The 17,924-nt window shown below is 46.2% G+C and overlaps 4 protein-coding genes across 5 annotated transcripts; 2 read left to right on the forward strand and 2 right to left on the reverse strand.

The window, feature by feature from the left end:
* Positions 1–376: 376 nt before the first annotated feature.
* LOC117834768 (alpha carbonic anhydrase 7) lies at positions 377–1,942 on the forward strand. The gene is made up of 2 exons (XM_072295701.1): positions 377–1,096; positions 1,171–1,942. The coding sequence occupies exons 1-2, from the start codon at positions 769–771 to the stop codon at positions 1,935–1,937; spliced, it is 1,095 nt and encodes a 364-aa protein (XP_072151802.1). The 5' UTR covers positions 377–768; the 3' UTR covers positions 1,938–1,942.
* Positions 1,943–4,113: 2,171 nt separating this feature from the next.
* Positions 4,114–5,119, reverse strand: LOC117866923 (uncharacterized). The gene has a single exon (XM_034751220.2). The coding sequence runs from the start codon at positions 5,055–5,057 to the stop codon at positions 4,332–4,334; it is 726 nt and encodes a 241-aa protein (XP_034607111.1). The 5' UTR covers positions 5,058–5,119; the 3' UTR covers positions 4,114–4,331.
* A 5,182-nt stretch (positions 5,120–10,301) lies between these two features.
* On the forward strand, positions 10,302–11,535 carry LOC117834043 (aspartyl protease family protein At5g10770). Its single transcript, XM_072295712.1, is given in 2 exon segments — positions 10,302–10,461; positions 10,464–11,535. Coding segments are annotated over 2 exon segments (1,143 nt in total). The 5' UTR covers positions 10,302–10,307; the 3' UTR covers positions 11,453–11,535.
* A 4,377-nt stretch (positions 11,536–15,912) lies between these two features.
* On the reverse strand, positions 15,913–17,302 carry LOC117833445 (protein FAF-like, chloroplastic). 2 transcript variants are annotated; one of them, XM_034712930.2, is made up of 2 exons: positions 17,162–17,302; positions 15,913–16,963 (listed from the first exon to the last, which is right to left on the reverse strand). In XM_034712930.2, the coding sequence occupies exon 2, from the start codon at positions 16,958–16,960 to the stop codon at positions 16,127–16,129; it is 834 nt and encodes a 277-aa protein (XP_034568821.1). In that variant the 5' UTR covers positions 16,961–16,963; positions 17,162–17,302; the 3' UTR covers positions 15,913–16,126. The 2 variants fall into 2 exon arrangements, with proteins under 2 accessions (XP_034568821.1, XP_034568822.1); XM_034712931.2 differs by having other exon boundaries at positions 15,913–17,018; positions 17,162–17,291.
* Between the last annotated feature and the right edge of the window lie 622 nt (positions 17,303–17,924).

Here is a 17,924-nt window from a genome sequence, read left to right on the forward strand (position 1 = left end):
GGAACGAAGGCAGGGTGAGAGAGATCGAATGACGCCACTAGTTCGTGATGTTGCCACCTCTGGCTGTTTGGAGTGGAGGAATGTTTGCTTATTACATTTGGGCTTTGAAGGGTGGGGGGGCATTTGCCCTCAACCCTGCCTTGGAGGTAGATCCGATCCGACAAGAAGCAGGTGCGTGAAGAAGGAATGAGGGCAGGACAAGAGCAAGGGCTCGCATAGAAAGAATGTTGCAATTTGTGATGAATGCGGTTGGGATAGGAGCAAGACTGTAACTCATTGTCGCTAGAGATGAGATGACGTATCACGAAGAGTCGATTCTAGAGTTGTATAAGGAAAAATCGAATATTGACTCTTGGGTCCTCCTTGTACGGGCGGTCCTAAGCATACTTCTTGTACTTTAGTTGCATAAAATTTGTGTAACTTGCAGTCCGAAGAAATGAACGAAATATAGAACGTTGGGATTTCATAATTAGAGTGTTAAGATTAAGAGGAATCAGTATGATAGATGCCGAAGCTTAAAAAGGAGATTGCTACTTCTTCTTGTTGTTTTTTTTAAGTGAGAGAGAGGGCCTTTCTTCAGTTGGCTGACTGAGAGCGTCACTCTTTTACTAGTCCTCTGGGCCTGCACGACATCCAGCCTTTTCTGCTTAGGCTGTGCAGAATAATGTGGGCCTCTCACGGTTGTTAACTAGGTAGGTGAGACTCTGAAGCAACATGCAGCCCAAGCGGCAGGCAGCTGCAAACTGCTGAAGCTTCCATGGTAACGGAATGAAAGAAAGCCTAATTTTGGCATGGCTAAATTCTTCAAGCAGGTTTCCACCGCAAAATTCACCCTCTCTAGCCAGTAGCTGCTCCTGTCCGCTCGAAATCCATCCACCTCACACGTCTCCGTACATATATGCACGACGAAAAGCCAGGCCGGGTCTCCGATCCCTCCCCCTCCAGGAGCTTTCTAGGTTCGGAACAGAGACGACGAACACACGACGCACCGGCATCAGTGACGACGAGCAATCCTACGGCGTGCCGGCAATGGTGTCTGCCCGTGCGGCCATCGGCCTCCTCGTCGCCGCGTCCTCCCTCGCCGTCGTTCTCTCCGGTAGGTGATCCATAGACGTGCGTGCCTGCGCGGCCATTGATCGATCAGCAGTTAATATACACTTTGATGACGAGCAGATGGCGGCGGCGGGCCGGCGTACGGGTACGCGTCGGGGAGCCCGACGGGGCCGGAGAACTGGGGGAAGCTGAGCCCGGCGTACGCGGCGTGCGGGAAGGGGAAGCAGCAGTCCCCCATCGACATCGTGACCAAGCAGGTGGTCCCCAACCCCAACCTCGACTCCCTCTCCCGCACCTACGCCGCCGCCAACGCCACGCTCGTCAACGACGGCCACGACATCACGCTCAAGTTCGAGGCGGGCAAGGTCGGCAACATCGCCATCGGCGGCAAGGTCTACAGCTTCGACAGGATGCACTGGCACGCGCCCTCCGACCACACCGTCAACGGCCAGAGGTTCCCGCTGGAGCTCCACCTCGTCCACAAGAGTGCCGACGGCGCCGTCGCGGTCATCGGCATCCTCTACCAGATCGGCGCCCCCGACTCCTTCTACTACCAGCTGAAGAGGCAGCTGGAAGAGATGGCCGGCGACAGGTGCCACTTCGGCGAGGAGGAGTCGCACGTCGAGGCGGGGCTGATGCACCTGCGCTCGCTGCAGAAGCGCACGGGGAGCTACTTCCGGTACATGGGGTCGCTCACCGTGCCGCCGTGCACGGAGAACGTGACCTGGAACGTCCTCGGCAAGGTGAGGCAGATCAGCAAGGAGCAGCTGCAGCTGCTCAAGGCGCCGCTGCCCGCCAGCGACGCGCGCCCAACGCAGCCGCTCAACGGCAGGACCGTCCAGTTCTACAACCCGCCCAACAGCACCGTTTCCTTCCAGATGTAATTCAGATTTCGGACATGTAATTGTTGAAGTATTTTCTCCTAACTACAGTAGTAGGTAGGGAATCAATCAATCGACTAACTATATGTTAATGTAAACCACTGATTACTGTCAAATGAACTCGATCGCTTTTACGTGGCTGCTGATATGATCTCACACTTTTTGTTTGGTGTAACATTTGTGACAGTGCTGAGTAGACATGTACATGTGGAGCGGCCTTTCCCAGTAGTTGTGTAACACATCGGTAATGTCTACCTCAATTTGCATGGAAGGACCTATGGAGATGGACTGCATGACCTAGAAGGTTCAACTTATATTCAGGTGGTTGTGAGCAATTCAGTATCAGGCGGGTGTGTCATGTGTACGAGGGTGGGTTTGGCAAATGACAAGAATGGATAAAGAAATTAATGGTGGGAGTATGATAAGAGTTACTTCTTTTCTCCGATTGGAAATATAAGTCCATCTAGATTATCCTAATTCCTTCGACCAATGAATATATATATAATTTAATATAGATTGCAAATACAACATTAGCATTACTAACTTCATCATGGAAATACTTTCATAGCATATAACCTTTTTATTTTATATAATATATTTCTATAGATATTGATAGTCAGCGCGACAAAAAGTGTGATCCGCGAGACAATCCTATCCTATCAAATGGACTTATGGTTTCCAATTGGAGTCCAAATATGGCTACACTATGCCACAAAGTTCTTTAGGTAGTTTGACCATATTAGGCTATAGTGTTTGGTTGTTTGTCACACCTTACTTAGTCATGAAGTTGTGATAATATGCCCTTGGGCAGGCTAAGTTAGTCAAGTTTGGTGTGAAAGTGTGACAACACTAGGCAATCTTTGGCCATGAACCAAACTAATAAGCATCTTGGTGGGAATCCAGAGTTTGATTCAAGAGAATTCTTACCCAATATTTAGTGTGTGGAACTAGAAATGAAAAATTTTATCATAAACCGGGATAAAACGGTAGAGGTGTATCTATCCTCCACTTAAAAATACAGTAAAATTCACACCCATCCTCTTCCTAAAATCAGTGGTCGCTGGAAGTTATCCTCATAAAAGCCATGTAATTCTTATTTCTTGTCACATGAAAACAAATTTCCTCCATGAATAACTGCCAACTAGGGTCAACCAAACGTACCATATGCAAAAACATAGGAACAAAGTTATTTCACAAATAGATTCAAACCATATTGCCACAACTCGGAGCACGATATGTGTTTTTCCTGAAACGACGAGTACACTTGCTACAGCTTACCATGATACCCATATTGCTCTCAGCATGTTCTTCATTAACCAAAACCCCCCATTTTGCTACTAGTGCCTAGTGTCGATGGTAGCACACTACAACAAGACCAATAATTTGATGCAAATAGGTATGTGATCCTGATCGGTCACACATCTAACCCCCAAAGGGCGCTTGGGTCGCTTTCAAATAGCTTTTGGAGTGTGACTTGCAGCCTGCGTTAACAAAACCGATGGTAGATTAGTGAGGTCATCACTGTCTTCTTCCTTATTAATAAGGAGAAACAAAAGTCATGGCAGAGCAACCAAATTTTATCAATCCAAACCTCAAGCACTTAGCTTTGCATGTTAACTTTATAGAACAAACAACAACAAGTACGTCGGTGGATAGTATAACTAGGTCCAGAACAACTTTGAACTGTAGATAGCCGGCTTCTCAACGTTGAGAAGGTCGAGAACAACTTTGAACTGCATGTAGCTGGCTTCTCAACGTTGAGAAGTTGCAGTAGGTTAGGAGAAAGGCCATATCTCTTTGGGATATAACTCCAACTCACCATTTGCCAATGGCAATGTGTTACCATGCAAAAGGTCAAAGACAATGTTAGCGGTGAAATGCACTGTTATCATGAAAGACAAAGAGGAAGTATGATCACTTTTATTTTACATCAAAAAAAGTATGCATGTGTGTGTATAATATACTATGACAAGCCTAGCGGACCACACTATTTGCGCTGGTTATTATCGCATTTGCAGCAAATGAGAAGAAGCAAGAACAGGTAAATCAAAACTGTCAGATTTGTCGAACCAAACCTCAATCCTGATTCCAGTATATACACTGCTCAAGTGCTCAACTACAGGTCAACAGCTAAAGCAAAGCAGAGAAAATTAAATGTCATGCACGACACACGGACCCAAAACTGAAACTTCTGATAAATCTCTATATACATAGTGCACTGCAAGACCAGAATCGAATTTACAGCAAATGAAAACAAGACAGAACAGAGCACCAAAAATTTGTCAATCCAAACCTCATCAATTTCTGAGTGCAGTATTTACACAGCTCAACTACTCGTAAAGCACAGCCACAACCAAAACCGAAAGCTACGCCTCAACTACCCCTGCACTGCACGCGCTACAACGGCCCAGATCTCGCCACGCGCCCGTCGTCGTCCTCCATCTCGGCCGCCCACTCCGCCGCCCGCCTCCCCGACGCGAACCGCCGCATGCCTCCCAGCCCCGGCGCCGCCGCCGTCGTGGCCTCCGGCTCCGGTTCCACCTCCTTCTCTTCCCTCCGCCTCCTCGCCGCCTCTGCGAGAGGCGGCAATGACGGCGGCGGCGGGGACTGGTCGACGCACTCCACGGCGCTCTTCCTGGACCTGCTCCGCCGCATCAAGAACCCGAGCCCGCCGCAGCACCCGGGCTGCCTCGAGCTCCCGCGCGTCCTCGGCGGCCGGCCGAGGCGCGCGCGCTCGCGGTCGGAGAGGACCTTCCCGATGCATGACACCTTGGGGGACCCGGGCTCCGGGACGGCGGCCTTTGGCGCGCGCCCGCCGCCGCCGGTCTTGGCCTTCTTGGGGAAGATTGCCGGCGGGTGGTTGTGCTGCCGCCGCCCGCCCCCGCCGAGCTTCCCGGAGAGGCCGATGATGGGCGCGGCCGTCGGCTTGAGGTTGCCGGAGAACCGCTGCGAGGAGCCGTTGTTGTGGTGGGGGTGGTTCTTGAGGAGGCACTTGGGGTTGGTGTTCTCCTTGAGGGAGTCGTCGCGGTCGTAGACGCCGTTGATCTCGGACCAGGCGATGTCGTCGCCGACACGGAGGCGCGTCGACTCCGGCGGGTCGCCGGCGCGCGAGGCGGCGGCCATGGGAGGGAGATCAGAGGAGATGCGAACGCCGCGAGCCCGCAATGGCGTCTGGGCCTTGGCCAAGGGTGGGGGCGCGTGGTTTTAACGACTTTGGGATCGCTGTGATTGGGATATCAGCCTGACACGAGCGACGCGCCATTTTTTTCTCTCCTTTCCGCTCTGTGAACCTGGCCTATAGGCGGGTGCATCGATTTCCAAAACTTTAGGATCATTGTCGTTTAGAAAATAAGAGGAGTTCGCATGTTCAATAACTGATCAATCTTGTAGGAGCATGTGAGTCATTTTTTAAATTATGGGTGACATTGAACCGTTACTCCTTAATCCTTACTACTAATTAAAAATACATGCCATTTAAAGCATGATATGGTCTATAATATTAAACGTTTGACTAATAATTTATATAAAAATATAACATTTCAAAGGTAATTGATTAAATATTTTGAAACTAATTTTCACGCCGAGTTTGATATATCTTACAACTATCAATATGTGTCATTATTTATATATTGATGGTCAAAGTTAAAAGAAGTTTGCCTAGTTAGAATTTTTATTAATTGCATGTATTTCAAAGCAGTTTCGGACTCGTATGACATTGGCTAAGTTCAAAGTTGATGATTTAGTGTTGGAATTTATGATGCAAGTTTATTAGAGATTTAATTTGTGTTAAAAGTTGTCTAAAAATTGGTCCACATAAAAATGTAAATGAGTGGCAACTTTTGGTTGACCTTTTGATGATGTGCATATACTAGGGCCGGCTAGCTCCCTAGCCATCCAGGTTTAAATTCTCGCCTCGGTGGGGGATCGCATTTTTATATATTTATTTTAAAAATTAATGGTATTAATTCTTTAGTGCTAGACGACGTGTTCGCCGACCGTAAGAGGTATGTGCTAACTTCATCAAACTCAAGGGGTAGCAGCTTAGGACCTTGAAGGCGCTCGCAAGAGGTAAAATTGCGTGCATTTATTATTCGTTCAAGTAAGTATGTGTGCTTGTATTTGAGTGTCAAGTGTTTTGAAGGAAATAAAAGCATAGAAAGTCTGCTGTAGAATTATGCACCGAGCTAGCTAGTCCGGAGCTACAGCTTGTATTTTGCTGCACACCCTAAGACCCAGCAACAAGCAACGATCGGTCCATGGACCAGGCCTACAGGTAAACAAAAGAGTGGACTCTGTAATCAAAGAGAGGGAAAGTGCGCCGTATTCAGACGGGGCAGTTGGTTTTAGCGCTGAACAACCTTGAGATTAACGACAGGTTATTAGTTTAGTTTACAAAAGAAAATTCCGAATCAATGAGGTTTCAGACCGTTTTTTGACCTTGGACTTTGCTTGTCGCTTCCCCTGCAAGGTTTGCAGCCCTGCACTGAACAAGTGAAGATTCGCCCAGGTACAGTGACTGGCTTGCGTCTGAATTTTCGTGCGACGGTATACATGCACACAAGTATAAAGGCTCCTACACTTCACCCATTATTTTTTTCTAGCACCGACCATGCATTGTCCCCTTCTGAAGATTTTTCCAAGGAGTTTCAGGAAAGAAAAGAATACGTGCAAATGTTCCATGTTTTGTCAAAGGAAGATTATTGGACAGGCATTGCATCTTTTGGACTTAGCCCACAGAGCATGCCCGCGCATATGCCTCTCCGCTAGCATGGTGTGACTGACTCATGGTCGTCAATTTTGACGGTGCCTGATGACACCAAAAGATTAACCAAAGGCACTGCATGCCTGTGGAGGGAGAACACTGAGGAAAGACCGAAAGAGACACCGGGCGCATGCGTTTCAGACTACAAAAATAAAGGAGAGGAGGCACAAGCCGATCTTGCTCAGTTTTGAACAAAATTTCTGCGGCGATTTAAACAAAGCAAGTAGTAGCAGGTTCGGCATAGTCGTCAAACAGCGTTGTCTTTTGGAGTGTTCGGCTAGACTTATAAGCCGGCTGAAAAACTGAAACGGCTGATTTGTTATGAGAGAAAAATACTGTTCGGTGGCTAATAAGCCAGCTGATAAGCTGAAGCGAACAGACCGTTAGTCTTTAGCTATAGCAGCCGCCACCATAAAAAAAATACAACCAAGCAGCTCAAGAATCAGACGAATCACAAGGCTAGGGATGATGGTCGCCCAAACACTATCCTCGTGTTTGGATACGAGGTGTTAAACTTTAACAATGTCATATCGGATGTTCGGATGCTAATTAGGAGGACTAAATATGAGCTAATTATAAAACTAATTGCAGAACTCTGTGCTAATTCGCGAGACGAATCTATTAAGTCTAATTAATTCATCATGAGTAAATGGTTACTGTAGCACCACATTGTCAAATCATGACTAATTAGGCTTAATAGATTCAGCTCGCGAATTATACTCCATTTGTGCAATTAGTTTTGTAATTAGCCTATGTTTAATACTCCTAATTAGCATCTAAACATCAGATGTGACAGGTGTTAAACTTTAATAGGTGTTTCCAAACACCCCTTATATATGCATAAGCAAAGGGACGGAAAGTTCTTGTCAACACATTTAAGAAGATTCTGCTAGTGAGCAAATACCTGTTTGACTTCTCTTTGTGATCTTTGAATTGACCTGTATTTCCCAGCTTCTAGAACGATTGAGAAAGCTCACCTCAACAAGGCAAAATCACGTTAGCATAATATTACTCCTTCCATTTCAAATTACAGGTCGTTTTGAATTTTTTATGCATAATTTTTACTATGAATATAAATAATAATAGTTATAAACCTAGAAAATTCAAAACGATCTACAATTTAGAAAGGAGGGAGTAGGTACTTACATGCAGCAGTTGGATCGTACGTACAAGTACGGGTATCTTTCATTGGAACAATACATGTCAACTCAAGGTTGATGACAGACGGGAGTTGACTAATCGTAATTAAGAATAGGGTGTGGCCAAAACGGGCAGTTCCTAGCTACCGACATGGTGACTCACCAAACAGTACTCGTTGCTAACTAGTCATGCCAACGCCGGCACCTCCACGTCAGCCTAGGGACAGTTTGATCAAAAAAAAAAAGGTTGATGGACAAGAATGGCCCCAGCCCGTTCGATGCTAGAGATCGAGCAAAATGATAGGGAAAGTTAGGGATGAAGTTGGCTATACTTTGCCAAAACAAAACTAAAACATGTATGGATTTTCCCATCAAAGTAAATAATCGAAACTCGCCATTAATTCACGTATTAGGAGGACGATGACGATGTGTAAATCATGAATGTGAATGGGACAAACATGATGCTTCCATGTGTATGGGTAGGTGGTCATCTTGTTTCGCATGTCTAATAGACTGTATAACCAACCACATATGAACAGGAGAACGATCTTTCGTGGCTCCAGACATCGATCTAAACTCCCGGGGGAAAAAAAATGCACTGTCAGCGTCTTGTACGAATGGAGGTCTTCTTGGCTGTCATGGTGATTCTTCTAAGTTCTACAGTTCGATCAGCCAGCAGCACTAGCTCATCAGGCTCAACCTATGGTAATGTTCTATGCTCTAATGATCTTTTCCCAGTTTGAAACCAAGGGATTCCGTAGTATTCATTTTATCTGCTCGAAATTACTAGTAGATATCATCTGCATAAATATATCCTCCAGATGCATCTTATTACAAGTTTAGGATTAGTGAAACTTTGGGTCTACAAAAGGGTAAATTTTATCTTGTTTGGTTTAGAGAAATGGACTGTTCCAATCGAATTATTAGATGTTGGTCATATGCCTTAGATTGTCAATGAATCTTCTTTTAGGTAGTCTAGGACAATGAAGTTGATGTCTTTCTGTGATTCAAAATGGAATAAAAACGCACACGAATAAACAGTTCTGTCTACTTTGACATGTGCTTGTTATTGTTGTCTCCTTTTTTTTCCTTTTTTTTTTCTTGGGCGTGTGTTCTTGCAATTTGAATCCAAGACAGGTGGATTGAGTTTTGCGTCTTTGTTTTCGAAGTATATCTAGGAAAATGGGAGTTTAATGTCTTTCTGTGATTAAAAATAGAACAAAAAAACACACAAATAATCATCAGTTTTAATCGTACTCAAATATTATAACAAACAGTTATGTCTACTTTGGTTTTTGCTTGTTATTGTTGTCTTCTTTTTTCCTTTTTTTTCTTGGGCGAGTGTTCTTGCAATTTGAATCCAAAACAGGTGGATTGAGTTTTGCGTCTTTGTCTTCAAAGTAGATCAATGAGATACAAACATCAACTTGCGCCACATTTTACCCGAAAAAAATTACGCCACTTTTTTTGGTTGGTACTTACTATTGAGGATTTTTGAGGCGACCTGAATTTGGTAATTTAGAGAATGACATGAAAATTTGATGAGCAGCGGTGGGCGGAAGGGCCCAGAGATTCTTTCTTACGCTGACCACATCTATTATGGGCTCATGTCGGCCCACTAAAATGCCCCATGAGGTCGAGCCCACTCACATTCCTTGACGGACACCACCTGACCAGTAGTGAGTGTTTGCCCGACCGGCGACGCCGCTCCGGCCGTCCGGCGTCCCCTCCTCGCTCCTCGCCGTCCAGCGCGCTGTCCGTCGTCTATGAGATGGCCGGCCAGCGCCTGCGTCTTACCCTTCAGTGCAGCCAGTTGGCGGGCCCACCCACGCAGTTCGATTTCCCCCAAATCTGGTGGGCTCTCTGGACGCGTGCTGTCTCCACCGTTCAGTCGATTGCTGAGCCTTGGTAAATGTTCTTTGATCTAGGCGTCAATTACTTAAGCTAACTGATGTTTTAGCCTAGGTTGTGTTGTGATCAGTCTCTGGACTCTGCTAATCTGTCATGATTTGGCTGTTATAGTGTTGGATTGCTGGATCACTGATTGGGGGATTGTGAATTATACTAGTCTGTTTAGGACTCAAGTGCTCAACGGTGGGATTATTGTGCCCACCTGAAAAGTGAATGTGGTTTCTGAATTCAGTTCAGCTATCATGTGGATTTTTTAGCTTCTATGTCAACTGTGTAATTGGTTCAATTGTGTACTGTTTCAACCTTTCAAAACTGAACAATCTATAGTCGGCAATCTGTTAACTGTGCCTATCTGACAGTAAAGGTCCATTTTTTAGGCTGCCATGTCCTTTCCACCAGCTCCTAACTATATCATCCTACTGTAAGGGTTTGTAGTCCATGGAGTACTATTTTATTCCTTTTTTGCTAATCCAAATATAATTTTATAATATTTACCTAATAAACTTTTTTCCCCATACATTAGGTACTAATCTGAATAGTGATGGAGCCTTTCAGTTCCCTATGTTCCACATAAATCATCCATTGTTACCTTCATGGACCCAGTCTGCAAATATGCAAGACACCACTATCATAAGGGGCGACAACCTGCAGGAAAATGTATTCTTTGTGGCCATCAGCCTTGGGACACCAGCTGTTCTTAATCTTGTCACTATTGACACGGTTCCTCTCTCTCCTGGATTCAGTGTCGACACTGTGACACGCGTTGCTATTGGCAAACCGGAAAGGCTGGACCAACATTCAACCCCCTGAAGTCCTCAACTTACCGGAATGTCAATTGCTCAACTGAGGTCTGCCATGCCATGCACAAGATCTCTGGTCTTTTTTCTGGCTGTGTCGACGGCAAAGATGCTTGCCTCTACAGAATACGATATGCACTGGGAGAGTACTCAGTCGGGTACTTAGTCAAAGACAAGCTCACTCTTCCTAACAACTACACTATTGATGATTTCATCTTTGGTTGCGGTGCGGGTAATCTATACAGTGGATCTAACACAGGTATCATTGGTATTGGGAATGAAAGTTACTCATTTTTCAACCAGGTAGCTCGGCAGACAAACTATAGAGCATTTTCTTACTGCCTTCCTAGTGATCATGAGAACGAAGGGTTTCTGTCAATTGGACCATATGTTCGAGATGAAAAACTTAAGTTGACTAGATTGTTTAGTTATGGTCATTTACCATTCTATGCTATTCAACAGCTTGGCATGATGGTCAATGGGATCAGACTTGAAGTTGATCCCCGTATCTATAGTACTGCGATGACAATTGTTGATACTGGCACTACTGATACATATATTTTGTCTCCTTTGTTTCATGCGCTTGACAAGGAAGTGACAACAGCAATGCTAGCTAAGGGATATGCACGGGGAAGTCTGAAGGACAAGATTTGCTTCGTTACCTCTGGTGAGCCAATAGATTGGAACGACCTACCTACTATAGAGATGGAATTTGGAATGTCTACCCTGCTGCTACGTATGGGGAATGTGTTTTATGTGAACTCAGACAATGATATATGCTTGACATTTCGGCCAGATGATGCCGGTGTAAAAGGGGCTCAAGTTTTGGGGAATAGAGCAATGAGGTCATTTAGGGTTGTTTATGATATCCAAGATAGGATCTTTGGCTTTGAAGCCGGTGCATGTTGATGGAAGGAAAGTGAATATTACCACAAAAGTCTAGTACCTTGTGCTTCAGGTTATTGAAATTGTTGCGGTTATTGTCCGTTGTAAAGGTGCAGGATTTCTCTAATTTGGTGCTTGACGCTTTCGGTCATCATGTATTCAGAATTCTCTAAAACTTTCGGTCTTGAAACTTTCTGGTTAGACTGTTAAATTGTTTCAGCTACTATCTACTCATGATATGGCAGTTCATGGTACATCTTGTTTCTATATCATAGCTCATCATGTATGTACCAATTTCGGAATTGTTAGTCCTATATCTCGAAAAAGAAGAAAAACTACTAATAATGACAATAACAAAGACTTACGATGTGATTTGCTACATGGAAAACTATGTTCAAAGCTATTATGAATCCCTGATTATGTACTCACCACATTGATATACTCTATTTGAATTAGCATTGCGCATTATAGTGTTCGCATCTACCGGCCTAGTGAATGTAGCGTGGAAAAAAAAAGGAATAAAGGAATAACAAAGATATTATGAGAAAGTTCCACTGTCCATGTTTCTAGATAGATATTTCGACAGCAAATGGTTCCTTCTCAAGTGGCCGTACGTGCCTTTTTTCCTTTTCATAAGATGAATGGCACATTGGCACCCAACGAACAGACACCTAGCATGATTCAGAATTCGTGCTGCTGGGTACTGGAATTATGCTCCAACATGCTTGAACCGCTTCAACGTTTTAGTTGCTATTCACTTGTCGGGTGTGCCTTTGTATCCGAACATGATGCATCATTTCCTATTTCAATTTGAAAAAAAAATAATTATGGTTCAAAACTATGTGTAATTCAAAAAAAATTATGGCAAACAATAATGATCCAAAATGATAAACGGGATCAAAGTTTTACTCATGACGACACTGCATCAGCAATCCAAATCTCCTAAATCTAGCTAGGACACCAATGCAAATATATAGCTTCAGCATTCTTACAACCCTGATCGTCGTTATAATCTTCTAGCTTCCAAAAATCTGCAATCCGCAAGCTTCTTCTTAAAATCTGCCTAGACCTGCTTTTGTAGATTGTGAAAAGCCGAGGGTCAAAAGCTGATGGTTTGTTTGGCAGCATGGATTCTAGCTCATGGTTTCTCTCTTTCTTTCACTTACACGTTGGCACGATATCATGTTGGTTAAATACATATACCAAAAATCTAGCAAAACCCGACGGATAGTGTATTATGAGATTGAGGAAGCTAAGAAATAAAGTTGTTTCGAAAAAAAAAGGAACGAAAGTTGACTGTTTATTTCCAATTCAGCTTATAAAAGGTGTTTTTCACAATTTTGATGTGGAAACAAATAGGGTTCAGACCATGTTTGTGTCACATACATTTACCAACATGCTATTGTGGCCACATGTAAAGGGAGAAAAAGAGAGAAATATGCCGTAAGCTAGAATCCATGTTGCCACTTAGCTTTCTATCGGACCATTTCTGAAAAGAACGGCAAAGGAATTCGATCATTTTACTATAGGGTTTGGATCCACCAGCGGCTAAAGTCTACAGATTTTTTTAGCCAGCTAAGGTTGGCTAGCTAAAATTTAGCTGAGGTAAATACCAGTTGAAGAGAGAATTATCTATACTAGCCTTCCCTTCCCCCACCACCACCACTGGCATCCTCCGTCACAGCGCCTCCTCCGGCCGCGCACAGGCCAAGCGTCACGATGAGAAGGAACTGCCGCCCGGTCCAATCGCCGTTGTCATGCCACGCTGCCGCCGAGACTATACACCGCGCCGGGCGCCCGCGGTTGCCCCCTGCGTGTCAAGACCCTGCCGTCGCCATCGCGCATCACGGCCGTGCCATGGCCTCGCGTCGCGCTGGGGCCCCACCCCGTCGACCTGAGGCCACGCCGCTGCCAAAGCCGCACCCTCGACCTGGGGTCGCGTCACTAGCTACTACAGCACAGCCCCGTCCCTCGCCTCGCGTCAGGCCCCAGGGCATGGCGTGCCGCCGCCGCCACTCGTCCCGGGCCCGACGGCCACCGCGCCAAGCTTGTTGTTGTTGAAAAGAATCGGTGCTCGCAGGCTAAGAGAAAGAGCGGGTGAATTAGATAACTTAAACCCTTAACTTTAAACCCTTAACTTATGGCTTCCTCTACTTTGCATGATTCTATCCAAGAAGTGCATTCTATGGTTGATCTAGTGTGGAATCCTCATCTCAAAATAAGTTTTGCAACCTAGATCCAATCCTAACAAGACACTACACTAAGAAAGTAAAAGCACACAAGTTGCAAGTATGAAATGCGGAAACATAAGAGGTTAGGATTAGGGGAAGCAGACACTTGACATGATGATTTATCCTGTGATATCGGTAGGCACTAAGCCACTACTAGTCCACGTTGTTGAAGTACTTACACAAGTGTATCGCTTCCCGATCACCAAGTTTCTCCCAAGGCACCCCTTGACTTGCCACAAAGGCTTGACCACTAAGGCACATGCCAAGTTCCTCGATCACCTTAATGCCGTTTTCACTAAGAAGCTTCTCCACGAAGTGAAGGGGGTCTCCACATCCCCCGCATAAGGTCATCGACGCCGTTCCACACTAAGCCGGAGGATCGAAGACTTGCCAGCGCGCCACCAAGGCTCCAAGGTGCCGGCACACCTCTTGTACAATGGTTGTTCACTCTAGAACCTAATCACAAGGTCGGCACACCTTGCACTCGCTCCTCTCTAGGCCTATCCTAGCACTAATCACTCTCCTAAGCTTGTGCTAAGCCTTTGATGGATCACTTAAGCACTTTTGGTGGCATGGATATGTTCTTGATGAGTTTTGGTCTTCAATGCATCCCTGGACACTCCAGCAACTTCAAATGGTCAATTAGTGGGGGTATAAATAGCCCTAAGGGCTCAAAGAGCCGTTGCTCCAACGGCTAGTGAAAAAGTATACCATCGGATGTTTTGATGGTCTATTTTTCACCTGCATCAAAACATCTGGTGCAACTAGCCGTTGGACTCCCCACGTCCAAGTTCTTCACTGACACACCCAAAATTCATCCGGTGGTACCGTCGGATCATCCAATGTTGAAGGCATTCTGACCAAAACCTTCTAGAAGGAATCAAAGAAAATATACTTTGTTCGACGCTCCTCTTGCACGTACCATCGGATCATCCGGTGCTACTGGATTTTCTCCGACTTCTAAGCCTGTCCCTCAGAATTCGTCTGATGCTACTAGAAAAGTGACTATTAGAACATCTAATGGTTGACTTTGACTTGACTTTATCGCAGTGTACCAATTGCTCCGACGCTCTACTGAGGGCAATCGGAACATATGATGGTGCTGATTTTCTGGATTTCTTGGGTTCTTTGCTTGTCTTTGGTTGTGGTTGCTTCCTTGGGACCTAAAATACCTTCACAATATGTTCTCAACACTTTGTTAGTTCTAATGATCATATTGTCATTGAATCACCAAAATTATGAACAAATAGCTTATCAAGGCCATGTTTACTACACTTCTCCGCAGCGCGCAGGAGGGGGTGCCGCTTGGCCCGTGGTGTCGCGCGCGCTAGTCGGGACTGATGCCGGTGCTGCTGTCGCCGCCATTGCGACGGGAGAGGTGGGTGTGGAGGGCGAGGGCCTCTCACTGACAAGCTTCTCCACGAAGTTCTTGAGCAGCCCTTGGCGCGGCGTCGTTCTTCCCCGTGGTGCCGGACAAGGAGACCGCCACGTCCCCCACCGATGGGGTGGACGAAGCAGAGGCCCCCATTCTGGATCGGGATGGGGAGAGAGAGAGGTGGGAGTGCGGGCTGTACGGGGACTTAACCGACGAGGGTATTTTGGTCTTTATAGGTTTAGCTGGTTTTAGCTAGATTCAACCAGCTAAAGATTAATGGGAAGGCTTATTTGGATCCTTAGTCCAATCTCAATGGAAGTGTCATGGGGTTTCATGGATATTTAATCCCATACCACATTAGCAAAACTGCTGACTTGGTAGGTTATTTATGAGGATAGAGGAGAGGGGAGTTTCATCTCTATGAAATCCACTTGACACAGTTACCTAGTCTAATAAAATCCAATGAAATTTGCAGTGAGCATGTTATGGTTTCATGGTATTTACATATTTGATCATAGGATAACGTAAAAATTAAATGATTTAGTCTACCTATGAAACTATGCAATTTATGCGTTTCATTTCGTTAAAAAGCTAACATGACACTATTTTTAATAGTACGATGAAATTATGCACTCACACTAGCCAGCTAAAGTTTGGCACCTAAGGATTCCAGGCTCAAATAGCCGTGCTTTTCCCGAGGAGGATGGCACCGGCCTAGCCTAAACCGACCTAGCAAAATTCTGGATTTCGTTGGTGCAGGAATTGCATGCACTCTGATGAGTGTGCGTGAAGATATGCTCGACTGCATCGCCGTTGAGCGCTTGAACAGAAGTTGCAGTGATCGATCACTTGTGACATAGTAGAAATTACTGAAGATGTCAAAAAACCAGTATGATGTATTGATGATATCGTGCTGAATTTCTGACTGAATCCATCACTTTATGGAAACATTTGAGGAAGCCTTAGGTAGCTGATGGCCTGATCGATGCTTCTCATAAGCATGACACCGTTGCATCACATGACTAATCATATATCGTGTGCAAGCTAAGTATACCAAGGACATCAACGACATCACTTAGCTCATGTCGTCGTCTAGTCTATGCATGCGTTCTTGGCTGCGTGGTGGTCGTCGTCTTCCCCGTGCATCTTGGCTGCGGCGGCGGCGTTGGCGAACTGCAGCCTGAGCCGGCCGCCCTCGCGCGTCGCCTGCAGGAGCTCCTTCCCGGGGATCACCACCTCCAGCAGCACGAACCTCCCGTCCTCCCTGAACGACCGGAAGCACACGTACGGCTTCCCGCCGCGCCCGATCGACCGTATCGGCGGCGGGAACGCCTTCGGCTGCCTCTCCTCCTTCATTGCCTCCTCCGCGGCGCCGGCGGCGTCAACGTTCCTGCTGCCGTCTGCCGTCGTCTCCGTGCCCTTGACCGCGTCGGCCTCAGCCTCGGCGTCGCCGTCGAACTTGACCATGTCGTCGGCGTCCACGGTGCTCTCGGAGCCGAGCCCCTCGGTGCAGAGCAGCAGCGACGCCGAGCTCTTATTCAGGCAGAAGCTCGCGCTCCTCTTCACGGTGGCCACGGCGCTCGCGGCCGGCTTGGGCCGCAGGAGCGCGTCCAGCGACGAGTCGTCCTTGCTCTTCTCATCGGCCTCGGCGGCGGTGGCGATGTCGAGCCACGACGCCGGCGCCGGCGCCGGCGGAAGGGCGGCTCGCTCCGGCTGCTGCTTCTCTTGGAAGTGGAGCTCGCCGAAGATCTCGGTGAAGGAGGACGGGTCGATGGGCCTGTTGGGATTGGGGTGGGTGTTGCGGTGGCACGCCGACAGCGCCTCCAGCAGCGTCGGGTTCTCCGGCAGGGGCTTCTCGAACAGCCGCCGCAGCCCGCCGTCCGACGCCATGGGCGCAGGCATCAACTGCTTATCCCTCGAGAACATGCACTGCAGAGTAGGAACAGAAGTGAACAGAAGTATTTTCAGTTCTTCACCGCGTGTGCTGTTCAGAATTCAGAAACCATGTCAGTTTTCAGAGACCGCCACCAGGAATTTTCTCTCTGAATAAAAAGGAAACCATAGCGATGATGCAAGAACTGTATGCGCAAGTGCATAGTGCATATGGAGATGTGCCACTTTATTTACCTGCAACAACAAAGGAGCTCAAGGATATGCAGAACAGTTTGAGGGGTGTGACTGTCAGCTTGACTCAAATCTTTGTGTTCTTCTGCCTTGTGGAGGTAGAGAGAAAGATTTATATATATGTATATATATACTAGGAGAAAAAAAAAGGAGAGGTGGAGAAATATGCAGTGTTTTCTGTGGCTGTGGAATTGGAATATAACAAGTGGAGGGTAGTCTTTCAACTTGAGAGTATAACCGTCGCAAAAAAGCCTTCGTTTTTATATAACGGTCACTGCAGAATCCATGAAGTCTGAAACTCTGAATGCACTTTGCACCAATGATCAGTTGCCTCAGTATTCAGATTCCGTAGTGAAAGTTGACCTGTCATGATGCTGGTGATCTTGCAGTGGCATTTGTCGGGCCTGAGCAAATTATACAGCCCAGGATGGATGGAAAATTCCGATAAGGTCAGAATACCAATCTGTCTGCCCAAACCAGATTCTGATTTCAAGTGGTGCTAGAAGCCTGGAACAGAGTGATGCCGGCTCGACAAATTTCCCCGACCAGTGGTTTACTTGCATTGTCACTGAGATTAACACAAATGTTATTTAGAGGAGGGAATAACGAGCTTCCAAGACCGAACAGGAACAGAGGATGTGAAAGTCACCCCTGAAAAGAGCAATTCGTCAGATTTACAGCTCATGCTCAACAATCAGAGAGCAGGGCAAGAGCTCTCTTTATTCTCATGCCGTTTCATTGATTGTTGTCATTTGCATGTTTAAAT

Source organism: Setaria viridis, chromosome 8 (genome assembly GCF_005286985.2).
Source record: "Setaria viridis chromosome 8, Setaria_viridis_v4.0, whole genome shotgun sequence".
In the NCBI taxonomy this organism is placed as follows: domain Eukaryota; kingdom Viridiplantae; phylum Streptophyta; class Magnoliopsida; order Poales; family Poaceae; genus Setaria; species Setaria viridis.

Excerpts from the sequence above, each read along its gene's own strand:
- LOC117833445 (XM_034712930.2), bottom strand. The coding sequence starts at position 16,960 with ATGTTCTCGAGGGATAAGCAGTTGATGCCTGCGCCCATGGCGTCGGAC.
- LOC117866923 (XM_034751220.2), bottom strand. The coding sequence starts at position 5,057 with ATGGCCGCCGCCTCGCGCGCCGGCGACCCGCCGGAGTCGACGCGCCTC.
- LOC117834768 (XM_072295701.1), top strand. The coding sequence starts at position 769 with ATGAAAGAAAGCCTAATTTTGGCATGGCTAAATTCTTCAAGCAGGTTT. Across the intron at positions 1,097-1,170 it reads CCTCGCCGTCGTTCTCTCCG|CAGATGGCGGCGGCGGGCCG; the intron begins GTAGGTGATCCA and ends TTTGATGACGAG.